Here is a 19,139-nt window from a genome sequence, read left to right as displayed (position 1 = left end):
TTCCCGTCTTGCCACTAGGTTCTTCATGACCTTTTTTTTTCCCTTAGATTCCATATATGTGTGTTAGCATACGGTATTTGTTTTTCTCTTTCTGACTTACTTCACTCTGTATGACAGACTCTAACTCCATCCACCTCACTACAAATACCTCCATTTCATTTCTTTTTATGGCTGAGTAATATTCCATTGTATATATGTGCCACATCTTCTTCATCCATTCATCCAATGATGGACACTTAGGTTGCTTCCATGTCCTGGCTACTGTAAATAGTGCTGCAGTGAACATTTTGGTACATGACTCTTTTTGAATTATGGTTTTCTCAGGGTATATGCCCAGTAGTGGGATTGCTGGGTCGTATGGTAGTTCTATTTTTAGTTTTTTAAGGAACCTCCATACTGTTCTCCATAGTGGCTGTATCAATTTACATTCCCACCAACAGTGCAAGAGAGTTCCCTTTTCTCAACACCCTCTCCAGCATTTATTGTTTCTAGATTTTTTGATGATGGCCATTCTGACCGGTGTGAGATGATATCTCATTGTAGTTTTAATTTGCATTTCTCTAATGATTAATGATGTTGAGCATTCTTTCATGTGTCTGTTGGCAATCTGTATATCTTCTTTGGAGAAATGTCTATTTAGGTCTTCTGCCCATTTTTGGATTGGGTTGTTTGTTTTTTTGTTATTGAGCTGCATGAGCTGCTTGTAAATCTTGGAGATTAATCCTCTGTCAGTTGCTTCATTTGCAAATATTTTCTCCCATTCTGAGGGTTGTCTTTTCATCTTGTTTATGGTTTCCTTTGCTGTGCAAAAGCTTTTAAGTTTCTTTAGGTCCCATTTGTTTATTTTTGTTTTTATTTCCATTTCTCTAGGAGCTGGGTCAAAAAGGATCTTGCTGTGATTTATGTCATAGAGTGTTCTGCCTATGTTTTCCTCTAAGAGTTTGATAGTGTCTGGCCTTACACTTAGGTCTTTAATCCATTTTGAGTTTATTTTTGTGTATGGTGTTAGGAAGTGTTCTAATTTCATTCTTTTACATGTAGCTGTCCTGTTTTCCCAGCACGACTTATTGAAGAGGCTGTCTTTTCTCCATCGCATATTCTTGCCTCCTTCGTCAAAGATAAGGTGACCATATGTGCATGGGTTTATCTCTGGGCCTTCCATCCTGTTCCGTTGATCTATATTTCTGTTTTTGTGACAGTACCATACTGTCTTGATTACTGTAGCTTTGGAGTATAGTCTGAAGTCCAGGAGCCTGCTTCCTCCAGCTCTGTTTTTCTTTCTCAAGATTGCTTAAGCTATTCGGGGTCTTTTGTGTTTCCATACAAATTGTGAAATTTTTTGTTCTAGTTCTGTGAAAAATGCCATTGGTAGTTTGATAGGAATTGCATTGAATCTGTAGATTGTTTTGGGTAGTATAGTCATTTTCACAATGTTGATTCTTCCAATCCAAGAACATGGTCTATCTCTCCATCTGTTTGTATCATCTTTAATTTCTTTCATCAGTGTCTTACAGTTTTCTGCATACAGGTCTTTTGTCTCCTTAGGTAGGTTTATTCCTAGGTATTTTATTCTTTTTGTTGCAGTGGTAAATGGGAGTGTTTTCTTAATTTCTCTTTCAGATTTTCCATCGTCAGTGTATAAGAATGCAAGAGATTTCTGTGCATTACTTTTGTATCCTGCTACTTTACCAAATTCATTGATTAGCTCTAGTAGTTTTCTGGTAGCATCTTTAGGATTCTCTGCATGTAGTATCATGTTATCTGCAAACAGTGACAGCTTTACTTCTTTTCTGATTTGGATTCCTTTTATTTCTTTTTCTTTTCTGATTGCTGTGGCTAAAACTTCCAAAACTATGTTGAATAATAGTGGTGAGAGTGGACAACCTTGTCTTGTTCCTGATCTTAGAGGAAATGCTTTCAGTTTTTCACCATTGGGAATGATGTTGGCTGTGGGTTTGTCATATATGGTCTTCCTTATGTTGAGGTAGGTTCCCTCTATGCCCACTTTCTGGAGAGTTTTTATCATAAAGGGGTGTTGAATTTTGTCAAAAGCTTTTTCTGAATCTATTGAGATTATCATATGGTATTTTTCTTTTTAATTTATTTATTTATATTTGGCTGTGTTGGGTCTTCGCTGCTGCGCGCGGGCTTTCTCTAGTTGCGGCGAGCGGGGGCTGCTCTTCGTTGCGGTGAGCGGGCTTCTCATTGCGATGGCTTCTCTTGTTGCAGAGCACAGGCTCTAGGCGCGCAGGCTTCAGTAGTTGTGGTGCACGAGCCCAGCTGCTCCGCGGCATGTGGGATCTTCCTGGACCAGGGATCGAACCCGTGTCCCCTGCATTGGCAGGCGGATTCTTAACCACTGCGCCACCAGGGAAGCCCTATCATATGGTTTTTATCCTTCAATATGTTAATATGGTGTATCACGTTGATTGATTAGCATATACTGAAGAATCCTTGCATTCCTGGGATAAACCCCACTTGATCATGGTGTATGATCCTTTTAATGTGCTGTTGGATTCTGTTTGCTAGTATTTTGTTGAGGATTTTTGCATCTAATTTCATCAGTGATATTGGCCTATAGTTTTCTTTTTTTGTAGTATCTTTGCCTGGTTTTGGTTTTAGGGTGATGGTGGACTTGTAGAATGAGTTTGGGAGTGTTCCTTCCTCTGCAGTTTTTTGGAAGAGTTTGCGAAGGATGGGTGTTAGCTCTTCTCTAAATGTTTGATAGAATTCACCTGTGAAGCCATCTGGTCTTGGGCTTTTGTTTGTTGGAAGATTTTTAATCACAGTTTCAATTTCAGTGCTTGTGATTCATCTGTTCATATTTTCTATTTCTTCCTGGTTCAGTCTTAGAAGGTTATACCTTTCTAAGAATTTGTCCATTTCTTCCAGGTTGTCCATTTTGTTGGCATATAGCTGCTTGTAGTAGTCTCTCATGATCCTTTATATTTTTGCAGTGTCAGTTGTTACTTCTCCTTTTTCATTTCTAATTCTGTTGATTTGAGTCTTCTCCCTTTTTTTCTTGATGAGTCTCGCTAAGGGTTTATCAATTTTGTTTATCTTCTCAGAGAACCAGCTTTGCTATTGTTTCCTTCATTTCTTTTTCATTTATTTCTGATCTGATGTTTATGATTTCTTTTTTTTTTAAAATAAATTTATTTATTTATTTTTGGCTGTATTGGGTCTTCGTTTCTGTGCAAGGGCTTTCTCTAGTTGCGGCGAGCGGGGGCCACTCTTCATTGCGGTGCGTGGGCCTCTCACTGTCGCGGCCTCTCTTGTTGCGGAGCACAGGCTCCAGACGCACAGGCTCAGTAGCTGTGGCTCACGGGCCCAGTTGCTCCGCGGCATGTGGGATCTTCCCAGACCAGAGCTCGAACCCGTGTCCCCTGCATTGGCAGGCAGATTCTCAGCCACTGCACCACCAGGGAAGCCCCTATGATTTCTTTCCTTCTGCTAACCTCAGGTTTTTTTTGTTCTTCTTTCTCTAATTGCTTTATGTGTATAGTTAGATTGTTTAGTTGAGATTTTTTTTGTTTCTTGAGGTAGGTTTTAAAAATAAAAACAGAGTTTTCTAAGGTGCCTGCAGTGGCCACCCCAGGACCGAGGGCCTCCCGCTGCCCCGCATGGCGGCAGAGCTGTGAGCCAACCCAAGGGCATTTGTGCCACAATTTCCCGAGCCTCCTGCGACGGGAAGCTTGTTTTGGAAACAGCTTTAAACGAGTCATGACATCTGCCCCTCCTGAGGGACCTTCCCGTTGCCGCATCTGACTCCTCCATCTGTTGTCCCCACTCTCGGGACCATCTTCCCCAGACGTGGGTCCGGTGGGCCCGGGGGCGTCCCCATCTGGTGCCCCCCGGTTCTCCTGAGCGCCCCGCCCGGCAGCACCGCCCGCCTGCTGTCTTCACTTCTGGGCTCCCGTTCGTTCGCGAGCCTCCTGCCTGGGATCTGAGTTGCCACCCCCTCGAGACTCTTTCAGCCCTTCAGGCACACCCAGCACTGGCTCAGGCAGGTCTGCACCGCACATGCCGGGTGAGGGCCGCCTTCCTCTGTGCCCCGTGGCCAGGGTCCTGCCACCCTGTGAACGGAGGGGATTGTGAGCCCTGGAGGGTGGGTGACCTTGTCCCGATCTCTCCCTTAAGGAAACTGAGACCAGCTCGGTGGTCGGATTTAGAATCCAGAATTCCCGAGACCACCGTGGTCCAGCCCAGAAAAGCCCGTGTCACCTCTCTACGCCGTCCTGAATCCCACAACAAAAGCCCCTTTGTGCTTTGCAGGTGGGGGGAGAATGCTGTTGCCTTTCCTCTGGGGGCAGGAAGGGGCCAGTAAGTCAGGCGTCCCTCCGAGCCCCGGACACCTGCCATCCACTGGCTGAGCCCCCAGGGTGTCCCGGACCCAGGGTGTCCTGGACCCACGGGTGTCCAGTGGACGGACCCAGCCTCACCCTCATTCAGTGGCATTTTATTAACCTAAGGCCCAGCTGTGTTTGCTCTCTGCCCCGCGTCTGCTCCTCACAGCCACCCGGATTTACTGGGTTTGTGACAGAAGTTGTTGATCTAGCAGGCGGGGCCTGGCCCCCTCCCGGTCCTTCTGTCCAGGTCACAACTTGTGCAGAACAAATGGAACATTGTTCCCGCTGCCCTGGAGGGTGGGGAGTGATGGGTGCAGATGAACACTTGTCCCAGCCCCGCCCGGAAGGCAGGCGATAGTATCTGCAGCTCTTGTGTCTTTTTTCCAACAGGGCAGGAGAGTCTTTCTGTTTAGCTCACGGAGGTGGGCGGGGGCCCTGCTCACAGCCCTGCGGGCAGCACATCTGCTCTGCGGCCCGCGGGAGGGGGTCCTGAGCCCCTCGTGCTGCCTTCCACCCGAGTGGTTAGCTGTCACTGGCTTCCGCTGGCCTCACCTCTGTCCGTCTTTCAGTCCCCGGTTCCTGTAGTCATCAGGAGAGACTTTAGGGCACCCGCAGTATAACCCCCATGCTCGGTCACTGTGCAACGTGCAACACACAAGCCAGCATAAAAGTGAGCACTAAGCACTGCCCACAGCCCTCTCTGGTCCCGCCGTGGGCAGTCCTAAAACGTCAGGGCTCACCCCTGCTGTGACTGGGAAAGGAAAGCATACTGCATGCAGACATGCAGTAAAACACAGAATCGAGCGCTGTTCAGAGGGAGGGGCGGCGTAGAGCGGGGGCGGGTGGGGAAGCCGGGCTGGGGCCCTGTGGGACGCGGCGTCTGGGTGTATGCTGTCCTGGAGGGTGACTGGGCACCAGAATCGGGTTGTAGTCAGATGGAAGGGAAGCCAGAGAGACAGAGAGAAGCGGCCTGGCTCTGCCGCAGCCGGGCTGGGGGCGGTTGGATCGTCTTTGATGCGGCAGGGATACGTTTGGCCCTGATTTCACGTGTCCCATCTCGGGCCGCCCACGAAAGGTGGTCAGAGCCCCCGGTGCCCTTGGCACTTGAACCCCGCAGGCAAAGGTCAGACAGACAGAGCCACCTCCCGGTGCACGTCCCGGCCAGCCTCGATCCCCCCGTGGCAAGAAGCGCGGGTCGGAGGTGTGCGTGCTCAGAGCCGGCAAGGCGCCTGGTCTGGAGATTCTGGCCGCAGGGGAGGCCCAGGGCACGGAGGGGTGGCCGTCAGCCGAGTGGTTCCAGCTGCAACAGCGACAAGCGCGCTCCCTTCCCCAAAGGGGCCGGGAGACTCAGAGCACAGCCTCGTGGCGGCCTTCCGTGAGTCTGCCGCGGGACCGCGAGCCCACGTCCCCTTCCTCTCGGGCTCGCTGTGAACTCGGGGCCGGGAGAGCGTAAGTCGTCTTGGGTTGAGGATGAGGAAGAGACAGCCCTTCCGAGGGTCCGGCGCGCGTGGACAGTGCTGGGGACCAGCGTGGGGTGCCCGTGGGGGTGGGCAGTCTCCACCCGCCTTCCCAGGAGACTCTCGTCCAGCCGCCAAACAAAGCCAGAATCACTGGAAGGCCTGGGGGTGGGTAGAGGAATCCGGGGGAAGGAGCTGCGTGCCTGGAGCCTGGGGCCAGGGCTAGACCCCCGATAGACCCTGAGCCAGGACGTGGGACCGGGGGACGGGTGGGGGTGGTGGTCTTCCGCGAGCGCTGGTTTAAGACTGGAGGGCGCCGGCCGCAGGCTCGCTAGCTGGATGCGTGGACCGCGGTGCTTGCGGGAGCCGAGAGGTTGCCTGGGGACGAGCTGCCTGCGAGCCCTCTGCCCGGTGGCCGCCCACCCTCCTTGCGGGTCCCGCACATTGTGGTGGCACGTGTCCCGAGGTGGGGCCCCCGCACACCTTCCTAGGTTCTCTGCCGCATCCACGGCTGGAGCTCGTGCGGAGGCCGGGCGCGCGGATGGCCGGCCGCGAGGACCGCCGCTCAGGCCAGCTCCTCAGGGCCTGCCTGTCACTCCAGGAAGGCTGCTTCTTATCCTGTGACCGTGGGTGACCCTGGGGGCAGGGATGATGCGTTCAGCTCGGGAGAGCTGGGTGGACGGGGCTGCAGGAGACAAGAAACAGGGCAGAGCCCCGGGAGCACCTTAATCTAAGGGGCAGCAGCTGGGGGTGGGAGGGACCCGGGCTGCAAGGATCACGGGGCCTTAGAAGGACAGTGAGGACACGAGAGGGGGACAGCGAGGGGGACAGTGAGGTCAGGGAGGAGACATGGAGGGGACAGCGGCCAACTGGGCCTGGGGGCCTGGAGAGAACTGAGTAGCCGCTGTGTCCAATTTCCCTGCTGCCTGAGGCTTTGCTGATCAGGGACACTTGCCTCACAGGTTGCCATGACGATGAAACAGGACCAGGTGGCAAGGGTGGCCACGGCAAACAAGGGCGCGCCTGTGAGCGCGGGATGGTCCCTCCCACGTTATCACCAGCGGGTCGTGGCCGGAGAGGGTGGCGGCTTGGTCCTGACTTCTGCACGGTCCAAGCAGCGCAGTCTTGCCCACGAGGAGATTGTCCTTGGTGAGCTTGTCTTGCATCCCTGGGCAAGGAAGAATTAATACCAAGTGTCTGTAACTATTTACAGGACCAGCTAGGCGGGGGGTCGGGGTGCAGCCGGGGTGCACCCTGTGTGCTCAGAGCATGACGCCGCCTATACCGTGTGCTAAATATGCGCACGTGACCCAGAACGCTGCGTTTGCTCAAATACGCCCTGTCCACGTTGAATTCCGGCCCTGCATGTCCTTCCAGCTAAGGGAGCCCCTGTAGGGTGACGGGGGAAGCTGGACGGCCCTTCGCAGCGGGCTTCTCCGGGGAACAGAGGCCCCGCCCCTGCCCGCTGCCTTTCTCTCAGGGCGTCCGCCTGGGGCCCGTGGTCGGCAGCCTCTGGCCTCCGGTTCCTGTCCGACCGTCAGGCCTCCTTCCCTGGATTCTCTGCACCCTCTTCTGCCGCTGGTTCTTTCCGCATCTTGCGCTGGTCGCCTGCCTGTACTGCTGGGCGGAGCCGCATAAAATTGCCTTCTTTGTAGGTTGAAAAGGTTGGAATATCCGCAAACTCACCAAACCCCGCACCTGGGAGAGCGTTTACATCTTAAGCAAACACCCTCCTGGTCCAGCGGCCGGCCCTGGGGCCAGGTCCTGAGTGAGCTCGCAGGCCTGTAGCGCCAAACAAGGGACGTGAGGTGAGGTATGGGACGCAGCCAACTCTGCAGAAGTAACCAGTGTCAGCTGATCGGGGCTGAGGTCACGAACCCCCCCACCCCCAGACGGACACGCCCGCCAGCCGGAGAGCCGCATGTCAGTGGCATCCGTGTGCGACTCTGAGCTCCGGCTCAGCTGTCCCCCAGTGTGACTTGTCGCCCGTGGCCCAGGGCCTGTCCTTGAGGCTCTGCAGGGCATCAGCTACTGAGCCATCCCCAGAGACTGCGAGAAATGTCTGTGTGCCCTTTGGCCCCAGCTGGCCCGCACGCCCTTCCTCACTCCGTGCACGGCCCACTCTTGAGAGCATAGCATTGGGTGGACGTGAAAACCAGGGGCCGAAGCGATGGTCCTAGAGCCGTCAGCACAGCGAGAGGAAAACCCCAGCGGCTTCCAGGTCTGTGGTGGAGCCTGTGGTCAAGGGCCACGTGGGGAGCGGGTGGGCACACAGGGACTGACGCGGAGGCCCGAGGCCGAGGAGAGCCATGCGAGCGTGGACCTGTGGCCCCGACACCACCCCGAGGGCCTCTGGGGCCGCGGAGAGCCAGTCGGGGGAGGTGACTGCAGAGGGAGCGGCCTCTTCTCCCGCCCGCCCGAGACCACGTTCCTTTCGTCAGGCACCTGCCCTGGGCTGCTGGAGGTGCAGCGGGGGCTCGGCCCTGGGGGGCGGCGGCAGACACAAGCTGAGGCGCGGACATGGGCACCCGAGCACCGTGGACGCGGGAACGGGGCTGGCGGTGTGCCGACGTGTGGGTGGTGCTGGTGCCTCTCGGCTCTCTGGTCTTTGGGGTGGAGAGACCAGGAGCTGATTAACCGAGTGGGGTTTGTCCTGATGCTTCCCTGACCCGTGGCCCGTGGCAGGAGAGCAGCCTCCGGCCTCCTCTGACCCTTCCCCCACGACCCCACGCCTCAATGGCCGCTGCCGCACGTTTCCTGGATGAACAAATCACGTGTCTTTAGAGGGAAAACCTACAAACCAGTGGCTCTCTTTTTAAACTCCGAGTCGGGGATCTGGAGTGGACTGGTTTTAAAGGAGAGTGCGTGCTTGTTTTGTGCACATTGAAGCGCGTTGCCTTCTGGCTGGTTCTGCACAAGCACAGGGCGGGCATTAGGACTCCACCCACCAGACCTGTGGGCCTCGGACCTCACCTCGGAGGCCACGCAACTCAGCAGCGGGCCGGGCACGCATCTCTCGTTCAAGCACAGCCTGGAGAGGAAAGGTTGGGGCTGGAGAAGGGCGCCCACAGCTGAGCCTGTGAGCCCAGAGCCCGTGGCCCGGCAGCTGGCTGAGGAGTGTGGCGACGAGCCTGAGACAGTGGCCTGGAGGTCGGGCCTTCGACCTTGACTCGGTCGGTCAGGAAGAAAGGACAGTGGGAGCAGGCGAGGCAGGACGTACCCCGGGCCTGCGCCACGGCCTCCTGGTAAAGGCATGTCGGGCCTGAAGACTCCTTTCTCAGAGCGGTCACCTCTCAGGCTGTCGGTCACTCACTCGGCAGGCGTCCACACCATGCTGGATGCCCGAGGTGTCCCTGGGGCAGGAGGGGGCCGTTGTGGTCTCCGCGTCTCCGAGGGGTCAGAGGCCAGCCACCCTGAGCGTGATTCTGGAGGCCGCGCTCGGGGCAAGGACCCGCCTGAGGTGTGAGCCGCAGGCCGCGCGTGGGGGGACGTGGGCGAGGGCTGCCCGGGGAGGAGCTGGGCCGGCCCGGCCGCAGAGGGCCTTGCCCACCACGCTGGGAGCTGCACCCCGCTCTGCAGGAACGTCCGCGGTCCCGGCCCCTGGGCGGAGGGTGTGAGAGCTGTGCTCGCGGGACTCGTGTGCCAGCGCCAGCGGGAGGCCGCAGGGGAGCTGTTACAAGGAAGACGTGGGACCCATCCAGCAAAGGCCAGGTCAGACCCGGGACCACGTGACGCACGACGGGAGCGTGGACGGGGCGCGTGTTGGCTGTGCCGTGACCGGTGCCCCCAGTGGCGTGAGCCGCTGGACTCCACGGCCTCCTCTGGGGCGAGCGGCCCGGGGCCCAGGCTGGGGGAGGGCACACCTGCCTCGTTCCCACGATGCAGAGGACGGAGCCCTCGCTGCCCGTGCACGCACAGCCACGGCCACTCCTGGTCCAGCCGGAGGGCCGTCCTCTCCAGGTGGGTCGGCTCCAGGCTGGGCTCAGCCCCTCGGGTCCTTCCTGCTGGAGATCTGGTCCTTGGGGGGCGGCCTGGCCTCCCCCTCCCCCGGGAGCGCCACCTGCAGAACCGAACCCTGCGTTTTCACGTTTTAACGAGCTCCCCAGGGACCCCCCCGCCCCCCCCCCCGCCCCATTTTCCTTGTTCTCAGCCACGCCCCCGCCCCCCAGCCCCTGGCGGCGGTGTTCTGAGGTCTGGCTGCAGAGGACCTGGGGGGTCGGCCCTGGGAGGTCCTGGCCGGGTCCTGCGCCCCCAACCCCGGCCGTCCTGCCTCCCGCCCGCCCGGCTCCCTAAGCCGCTGAGCGCGGGGCCCCGCAGGGAGGGTCTGGACGGGCGACGGGGAGGGAGCCGGCGCTGCGCGAGCCCTGCCACCGCCTGGCCGCACGGTTAACCGGCGGCGGGCAGAGCAGGGGAGCCGACCGCAGGCCCCGGGCTCGGGGACGGCAAACCCGAGGCCCCGGGGAGAGCCCGGGTCCTCGCACTCCGGGCGGGCGGCGCGAGCATGGAGCCCGACCACGTCCCTTTGTGCGCCCAGCACGGGCGTTCCGGGCGGCCGGTCGCCACCTCCTGACGCGGCCGGCGGGCGACAGCATGACCTTAAGCCTCCTCTCCCTGCTGTCGCGGGACCTGTCCGCGCTGTGGCTGCCCCTGAAGACCCGCACAGGTGCGCGGCCGGTGGGCGCCGTGGGGGCCGTGCGCGAGGGGGCGGGGCCCCGGGGGCCTGGGGCGTCGCCCACGCCGGACTCGGGACTTGTCCGCGGGGTCCGGGCCGGGTGGCGGGCGCGGAAGGGAGCCTGCTGGGTGGGCGTGCCGCGCGTCCCTCCCCCCCATCCTCATCCTCATCCTCATCCTCGTCCTCGTCCTCGGGCAGCGCCTGCCGGGTACCGGGCCACGGTCGCCGCTCCGCCTGGAAGCTCCTTTGTTCCGGCTGCGGGAGACCTGCCGATGGTGGGGGGCGCCGCTGGGGCCCCTCCACGCAGCGGGACCAGGGCTGGACCGGCGGGGAGCACCGCGGGGCGGTCTGCAGCCCGCGCTCCTGTACCTGCCTGGCTGGGGGAGGGTCACACCCGTGGTGACCGAGAACAAAGAGAGCTGGGCCCGGGAGGGCGCCCAGTTTCCTGGGCTCGTTTCTAGGGACGGAAGGTGTTCGCTTGGAAGTAGTTTGTCGTGAGTTCATTTTCCTGTGGGTGCTTCTGCTAAGGATTGACCAACAATGCGTTAAATAGTCTTTTGTAAATTTTGATGAATCAGCCACACCCTAGCCTTCGGTGCGTGAAGTTTCCGGTTTTATAAGGAGGTGACCGGTAGGTGAGACGAGGGAATCGGTGAGTTTCCTGATGGACAGGGCGCAGGACGGTGACCGCCTGGGCGGCCAGGTCGGAACACAAGCTGGTACACGGGGTGAGAGCGTGTGACTCACGCCGGAGCTGGCAGCACGGTGACAAGGCTGGGATCCTGGAAGGGACGCTTCCTGGGGCTTGGGGCTTAGAGGCTCGCCAGTGGGCGGTGCGCTCCCTACCGCACGCTGGAGTCTCTCCTCCCGCGTGGACCCGCGTGGTCTTCAGAGCTGTCCCTTTGTTTCCAAACTACACTCCGGCTCTGATTCTTATCACGGTTCCCTTAAAAATTCTAGGTGTTTTTCTAACACGTGCTTTACTTTTAAGATACACGGGCTCTTGAGTGAACGTCCTGAGGCAATTTGGGGTGCCTGAGGGGTGGAGGGCTTCTCCCCCAGTCTCTGGAAACCATCCACTGGCCTCCTACAGAAGGAAGCGTTTGTCCGGTTTCGCAGAGTTGCTGGCACATGTGATGTGACCTCTCCCTTGGTGTTGCCGGGGACACTCCCCAGGTGGCGCGTACCTGGCTCTGTAACCGGATGCTGACTTTCGTTAGCGCCTGCTGTTTGCGGACAGGTTGCTGCACCTCCTTCCTCACTTCTGCTCAGGCTGCACAGGATGGGGGGGGGGCGGTTGGCGCCGGCAGCCGGGCCCTAAGCAGATGGCGTGGATGAGAGTCACGTGGCGAGACCACAGCTCCGTCACCGCGCCCAGGGCAGCGGAGCTCGCGGAGCAGGACAGCAGGGCTGAGCCGCGCTCCCAGACCAGGGCCAGGGTCCCCCGTCCTGTCCCTTGCGAAACCAGTGAGGTCGCCAGGTGTGCACGACCCGCGGCTGCCACGCCCCCAGCTCCCTCTCTGTCACCCCTCCTCTCTCTGTCTCTCTCTCTGTCTCTCTGTCTCTCTCTGTCTCTCTCTCTCTCTCTGTCTCTCTCTCTCTCTCTCTCTCTCTCTCTCTCTCTCTCTCTCTCGCTTGGTCTGTCTCGTCTGTCTCGCTGTGTCTGTGCGCGTCATTCTCTCTGCCTCTCCCCCCTCTCTCTGTGTCTCTTCCCCTCTCTCTGTCTCTCCTCCTCAGTCCCTCTGTTTCTCTGTGTCTTTCTCACTCTCTGTCTCTGTCTCTCTCCCCTGTCTCCTACGTGTGTCCGGGGCTCCGCGGTCAAGCTCCGGCGGGGCAGCGTCCGTGGAGGGCCCAAGCCCCGCTCTGCTCTGTGCCGCCCCGTCTGGCGATCAGGGACCCCGTCAGCAGGGCCGCCTGGGTGAGGCTCAGGGTGACATGCGCCCCCGTCCCTGTCGCCCAGGGCCCCAGCCTCCTCTGCCCTGTGCATCGTTGTTTCTGTGTTTTGGGGGGAGGGTTGTGTTTTGAGAAGGTCAGTGCAGTTCCTTGTTTGGTCTTAGATTTATCGAGCTGCAGACACTTAGAAAGTGGGACTCCATGTGCGTGTCCCCCGTCGAGGGGAGGGTTTGGGGAGCTGCTGGGGTCCTTGCGGGAGCGTGGTGTGGGTGTCAGGGCCGCACTGGCCTCCCACGCGGCCCGTTCTGTGAGCTGCTTTCCGAGGGCAGATCTGGACAGGTCCTGGGGGTGCTGCCCCCAGCCCCACCTTCTGTCTTCGGAGCGACGAGGGGCGGAAGTAGGTGGACATCCCTGAGCTTTATGGACGTACTGCTTTTTACTGTTGACGAGTGGTTGTTTTAGAAAAGAGCTGTCACACATCTCCTTCATTTCCAAACAGCAGTGGGCTCACACGTGTGTGTATCTGTGGTGTGTTTGTGAGATGTGTCCGACAAGCTGCCGGGGGCCCAGCATGGCGGGAGGCTCGAGCCAAAGCCGAGTGAGGGTGGGGCCTTGCTGCCGGCGCACTGCTCGGACCCGCTGGCTTTCACTGAACCCTGAAGTGCCCACGTCCGAAGAGGGTGTGGATGGTGGTGTGGCTTGAAGGGTGTGCAAGCTGTTGGCCGTCGGCCCCCCGGGAAGGCGCCACGTCCTCCCCAGGCCCTCGGGGCACCTCCTGCGGCCTCTGCTCGGCGCGTCCTGTGGGGAGGCCGGGCCAGCGTGACCCCAGCCGCGGCCCCCCTCCCGGTCATCTCCGGGGCCTGGAATCCCATCTGGACCGCGTCCCTGATCCCTGTGGAGGCCCCGCCCGGCCGGGATGAGATGCAAGCAGCACAAGGGCGGGTTCCACCTAACTGGGCACCGAGGGCCGCTGCTTTTGGAGCAGGCAGGAGCCCGAGGGACTTCCAGCACAGCTCGCACGGAAGCTGACGGCCTGCCTGGCGGGGGCTGCGGTTCTGCTCTTGGACCCGCTCTTTCGCAGGGACCTGGGCCGCTGGGTGCGTGTTTAAGTGGCAACATTAACTCATCAGGCAGGTGCCCTCGGGCCCAGGATGCCCAGGAGAAGGAGGAAGGTTTGGAAAGGACTGACACTCAGGCCCTGGGTGGCGGTGGACTTTCGGCCAGGGGAGGAGCAGTGAGGCCCAGGAGAGGGACGCCCACCGTCTGGCCCCGGGGCTGCTTCGTGGGCCCGCCCGCGCCTGCAGATCCCCCGCCCCTTTCCAGCTTGGCCCGGGCCCCGGGGCTCCCAGAGCCATGGGGAGCTGGTGGGTCTCAGCAGTTCTGCCCACTGCGTCGTCGTAACCTTGGGTCATCGTGTGTGACGACCTGCCTGGTGGGCTGGCCAGGCTCGGGAGCTGGACCCTGGCAGGGTTTGCCCGGTGCCGCACGGGGAGGAGGGCCACTAGGAGGACCGTTGTTGATGATAAAAGGTCCACGGAGATTTTATTCCGTGCCAGCCCACACCCCATGCCCAAGCTTGGAGGCTCCAGCCCAGGCCCCCGGGCCGCCCTAGTCCTCCCCGACCTCATTACCTGGCCCACCTGCCGCCTGGCTCCCTGCTGGGTGTGTGACCCACCCTCATCCCTCCAGCCTGCTCTGGGCACTCAAGAGTCACTGCGCAGAGTAACGTGTAGTAAATTAACCTGCCTGCGATGTGGCCACGAGGCCTCCTGCTGGGCTTCCACCACCGCCCCCACCCCCCCGCCACCCCCATCCTGCAGGTCTGATTCTAGTTCATCAGGGCCCTTCTCCAGGGAGGCCTCGCAGGGGCAGCCCGACCCCGCCTGGAGCTCCACGGTGTGGGTGCAAAGGAGGCCCTCGCCCATGGCAAGGGGGTCCCTTCTGGGTCCTCTACGGGGCCCAAGGCCCCTTGGTCCAAGCGGACATCCCAGGCCCCAGCCCAGTGCCCACCCTGAACCCAGAGTGAACCTGGCCGTCCGAGCACGCGGCCAGACCCCAGCTCCGCGACCCGGGGGGAGCACGGCCCCATGAACTGAGTGAGTGAGGCGGCACCTCTCCCCTCCACCCCGCGGCTTGGTCCTCTCTGCTGGGCAGGGCAGGCCCCGCCTCCCTCTGCTCCTGACGTCCAGATGCTAGAGCCTTCCGTGCAGCTCTGCGGCCACCGGCCGCGTGTGGCTGTTTACGGTTAAACCAGTTAAAACTGAATAAAATGAACAGCAACTGCAGCTGCTCCACCGCCATCAACCACGTTTCGAGCGCTCAGCGGTGTCTGTGGGTCGGGCGGCAGAGACGGGGACACTCCGGTCATCCCGGGAGCTCTGGGGGCGGGGGGCCCGCTCTGGACAGACGTGAGCCGCCACGCAGATGAGGCGCACGCAGCGGGGGTGCCGGGGCTCTGGGATCAGGCGCTGGGGGGGCCCCAGCTGAGCTGAGAGACGCAGGGCGGTCAGGCCGGGTGGAGGGTCCTAGGCAGAGCTGCGTCTCCAAGCAGGTGCGGGGAGCAGGAAAAGCCAGGGTGGGACCATCCCACCCAGAAGCCGCCTTTCCCCGTGGGCACGTCCCTGCTCTCGGTAACGGCAGCAGAGCCAGAAGAAACCGGGAGAGGCTGAGGGGTGGATGCGGCCCTTTCCTGGCCCGACCTCCATGAGGTGCAGTGCGGCCAGGTGCCGGCTCACACACTAGCAGCAATTAAACACCCACCGCATGCCAGACACCATTGCTGCATGTGAGCACAAGCCTCCCCAGAGCTAGATGCCACGGTTATCCTGGTTTACAGACAAAGAGACCAACTCAGAGAGCTTAGGTAACACGCCCAAGGTCACACAGCTCCCACCTGCCTCAGGAGCACTGGTCCACTGCCCAGGAGGCCAGAATCCCTGCACATAACAGGTGATTCTGCAAAATAAAACACAGCCTCTGGACCAGGAGGTGGCCCAGAGGCCAGAGCAGCTCTGCAGATGGCATGTCTGTGTGAGCCTTGGGGACAACGGACAGTCCGTGCTCACAGGTGGCTGCAGGTGCACGTCTGCCCGTTCACCGAGGGCAAGGTCATTCTCCTCTCCGCCCACAGCTTCAGATCTTATAAGATCTCGGATCAGAATTCTCCTCAGGGGCTTCCCTGGTGGCGCAGCGGTTAAGATCCGCCTGCCAACGCAGGGGACACGGGTTTGAGCCCTGGTGTGGGAAGATCCCACATGCCACGGAGCAACTAAGCCCACGAGCCACAACTACTGAAGCCCACACGCCTAGAGCCCGTGCTCCGCAACAAGAGAAGCCACCGCAATGAGAAGCCCACGCACTGCAATGAAGAGTAGCCCCTGCTCGCCGCAACTAGAGAAAGCCCACGTGCAGCAACGAAGACCCAACACAGCCAAAAATAAAGGAAGGAAGGAAGAAAGAATTCTCCTTAGACTCTAAGGAGGAAATGCAAACTCACGAGATGATTTAAAGTGTCTCATCTAATGCAGTGTCATTTCTTAGATCATTGCCGCTGGGTCAGGGACCCCCCAGATCACATGCAGGGGAAGGCCTTACCGTTTGCTGTAACCCCTCTGAGCCCGGGAGGGGCCCAGCTTCCCCTGCTTTGCAGTTACTTGGAGCTCTTCTCCGCGGCTCTGCAGAGCCAAGCCTCCACCAAGTTAGACATGCCCCGCCCCCCGCCAGCATTTCCACTTGCTAACCCCAGACCCAGAATCACCCACCCTGATGCTGTCTCAGGCTGAGGGCACCCCTGCCCTGCCCTTCTTTGCTCTGCTGCACCTATGGTCACCCCATCACTGCTGTGTGGCCTCGGGCAAGTCACTCAGCCTCTCTGTGCCTTAGTTTGCTCATCCAAAAAAATGGGATAATCATGTTCCTACCTCTTGGTTTGTTGTGACAATTAAATGCATTAGTACATTAAAAGTACTTAGTAATAGTTATATTGCAACTGCTATTTCTACTGTGGATTAAAGATTTTCTATGTGAACCCATTTAAAAGTAATCCAGTTGCCCAGAGAGCCTACAAGTTTAAGAAATTCTTACTTTTCTCCTATACTTTCTCTTATGTCCACTGGTCACAGTGAGATGTTTGAGACACACTTGCTTTTTTTTTTTTTTTTTTATTTTATGCTGATTACTTTTTTTTTTTTTTTTTTTTTTTTTTTTTTTTTTTTTTTTTTAAAGGATTTTCTTATTTATTTATTTATTTATTTATTTATTTTTGGCTGTGTTGGGTCTTCGGTTCGTGCGAGGGCTTTCTCCAGTTGCGGCAAGCGGGGGCCACTCTTCATCGCGGTGCGGGGACCGCTCTTCATCGCGGTGCGCGGGCCTTTCTCTATCGCGGCCCCTCCCGTCGCGGGGCACAGGCTCCAGACGCGCAGGCTCAGCAATTGTGGCTCACGGGCCCAGCTGCTCCGTGGCATGTGGGATCTTCCCAGACCAGGGCTCGAACCCGTGTCCCCTGCATTAGCAGGCAGATTCTCAACCACTGCGCCACCAGGGAAGCCCTGATTACTTTTTTTTTTTTAAGATTTTTTTTTTTTTTTAGAAATTCACGTTCTTTTATTTATTTATTTATGACTGTGTTGAGTCTTCGTTTCTGTGCGAGGGCTTTCTCTAGTTGCGGCAAGTGGGGACCACTCTTCATCGCGGTGCGTGGGCCTCTCACCATCGCGGCCTCTCACCATCGCGGCCTCTCTTGTTGCGGAGCACAGGCTCCAGACGCGCAGGCTCAGTAGTTGTGGCTCACGGGCCCAGTTGCTCCGTGGCATGTGGGATCTTCCCAGACCAGGGCTCGAACCCGTGTCCCCTGCATTGGCAGGCAGATTCTCAACCACTGCGCCACCAGGGAAGCCCACACTTGCTTTCTTGATTGAGACCTCGGTGTTTTGTTTTAACTTTAATCTGTGTCATTGACTCAGTGGGTACTTGTGTGGGAATTTCATTGAAGACTTTTTCTTTGTTTTCATAAGGACCAGTGAGGGTGGCCTGTCCCCAAGTATGCTGTCAACAACGTGAATCCTGCAGGAGTCGGAGGTGCCGTGCACCCCCTTCTCCCCGCACACCCCAGAACCCGTGACAGTTAAGTTTGGGGGGTAGTACCAGAGTCTCCAAAACAAGAGGTTTTCTGTGGTGCTCCCCAAGTTTGTCCAACTGCGGAGCCCTTCTCTCTTTCCCTGACTGGGGAGGGGGCTCTGCCGAAGGTGCAGAGAAGTGAAAGTCTGGAGCCCCCCAGTGTGAGTGGAGCCCCTGGGAAAATGCTCCATGCTGGTGTGAGGGTCAGTGGGTGTGAGGGTTGCTTACGCACTGATGCAGGTCGGGGCAGGTCTCTGCATGCTTGGCAAGCTGCCTGGAGCCTGTGTTAGAGAGGATTCTGAGGCCCGCTGGGGCTCAGCCGTCTGCCGTCGGCAGGCGGTGCGACGTCTAAGCCAGGTGTCTGCCATGTCCTGCGTCGCCCAGGACCTGGCAGAGGTGATGTAGTGGACATCCTATGGGACAGGATTCCAAAAGCTATTTTTCAAGAAGCTGTTTGTAGCTCAGAAACCGCCAAGCGTGCGGTGTGAATGTCCACAAGCCAGGCTGTGAAACGTGCGTGCAAGCTTCGTATCCGGGGCCCCTGGGGTGGGTGTGGAGCGTGCGCCCCGAGGCCCACCTGGCTGAAGCTGCTGCCCAGGTGGTCTCTTCTGACGTCCGAAACCTTCACAAAACGGGTGTTGGTGAAGGGGCAGATGGAAACGCGTCGGCTGGTGTCCCTGGGGGGGCCCTGGCCTCTGATTTGCTCTCCAGCGCACGGAAGGAGGGTCTGATCAGCACCAGCCCCGCGGGCGGGTGGCCTTGAGAAGCCTGCACTCTCGTCTGAGATCAACTGGGAAGGCCATGGCCGGCGGGGCAGGGCGGGATGAGGATTCTACATGAGCCTCGCCGAGGCCCCAGGAGAGTCATTCCCGTGCAGCCTGAGCTGCAGACGCGCTGCCGAGTGGGCCGTGGCCTTGGAAGATGCAGGTCTAGAGCCTGGATGGTAGGAGGCCGCTGGGCCTCGTCTGCACGGATGGTACCCCCCGTGGTCCCCCAGGGCCTCCCGCGGCTCTGCTCAGAGTTTGTCCGCGGCTCTGCTCAGAGTTTGTCCGCGGCTCTGCTCAGAGTTTGTCCCCGGTGCCCATGCGGGAGAGCTCCTACGGCGCCAGCTGGGCCCCGGCTGCTTCGCTGAGCTCCGCCGTGGTGCCTGGGAGCCAACCCCTCTGCTGAGGATGGGGCTTCCCTGAGGACGAGTTTGGTTCAGCATCTTCTCATATGGGGCCTTTTATTTTAAAATACATAAGGATTCACGTCCTGAGATCAGGAAATCGGGGAGAACAGTGGTGAACTGAGTCAACGATGGATCGTACGTGACGTGAGATGTTTGTGCCTAAAATCCAGTAACGAGTAACTTGTCAAAAACACCCAGGATGGCCTGTGAGAGAGGATTCAGCCCAAGTGAGTGTAGATCTCCAACATCCCACAGGACTGAGTTCCAGAGCCGTCCTGGGGACTACAGGTTGCCATGGAGATGCCTCTCCTGCCTGACCAGGGACTCGGGGAGCTGACGGGTCCCTGCCTGACCGACGGCCGGAACGGAGCCCGTTCGGAGCCCCAGGCATCCTCGTCCCCCGGCTTGGAGTCGCCTCTTTGCGGCCGTTCCTCTGCACACACTCTGCTCTGGTTTGGAGGTTCCGGGCTGGGGTCTTGGTG

The 19,139-nt window shown here is 58.6% G+C and overlaps 1 protein-coding gene across 14 annotated transcripts in view; it reads left to right on the top strand.

Annotated features, from left to right (window-relative positions):
* MCF2L (MCF.2 cell line derived transforming sequence like) overlaps positions 1-19,139 on the top strand; it is a 130,488-nt gene that overhangs the window by 56,691 nt on the left and 54,658 nt on the right. Inside the window, exon 1 of one of the 14 annotated variants that reach the window (XM_057533017.1) lies at positions 10,216-10,469. The exons of 11 other annotated variants lie outside the window; for them this stretch is intronic. In XM_057533017.1, coding sequence (XP_057389000.1) covers positions 10,397-10,469 — 73 coding nt within the window. In that variant the 5' untranslated portion in view covers positions 10,216-10,396. Of the gene's footprint in view, positions 1-10,215; positions 10,470-10,956; positions 10,973-11,909; positions 11,959-19,139 lie in introns of those variants that run through there. 2 more of the 14 variants (XM_057533022.1, XM_057533020.1) reach the window with 2 other exon arrangements.

Source organism: Balaenoptera acutorostrata, chromosome 18, assembly GCF_949987535.1.
Source record: "Balaenoptera acutorostrata chromosome 18, mBalAcu1.1, whole genome shotgun sequence".
NCBI classification, from domain to species: Eukaryota; Metazoa; Chordata; class Mammalia; order Artiodactyla; family Balaenopteridae; genus Balaenoptera; species Balaenoptera acutorostrata.
The sequence above is the reverse complement of the archived record's forward strand: the minus strand, read 5'-3'. Positions and strand labels throughout refer to the sequence as shown.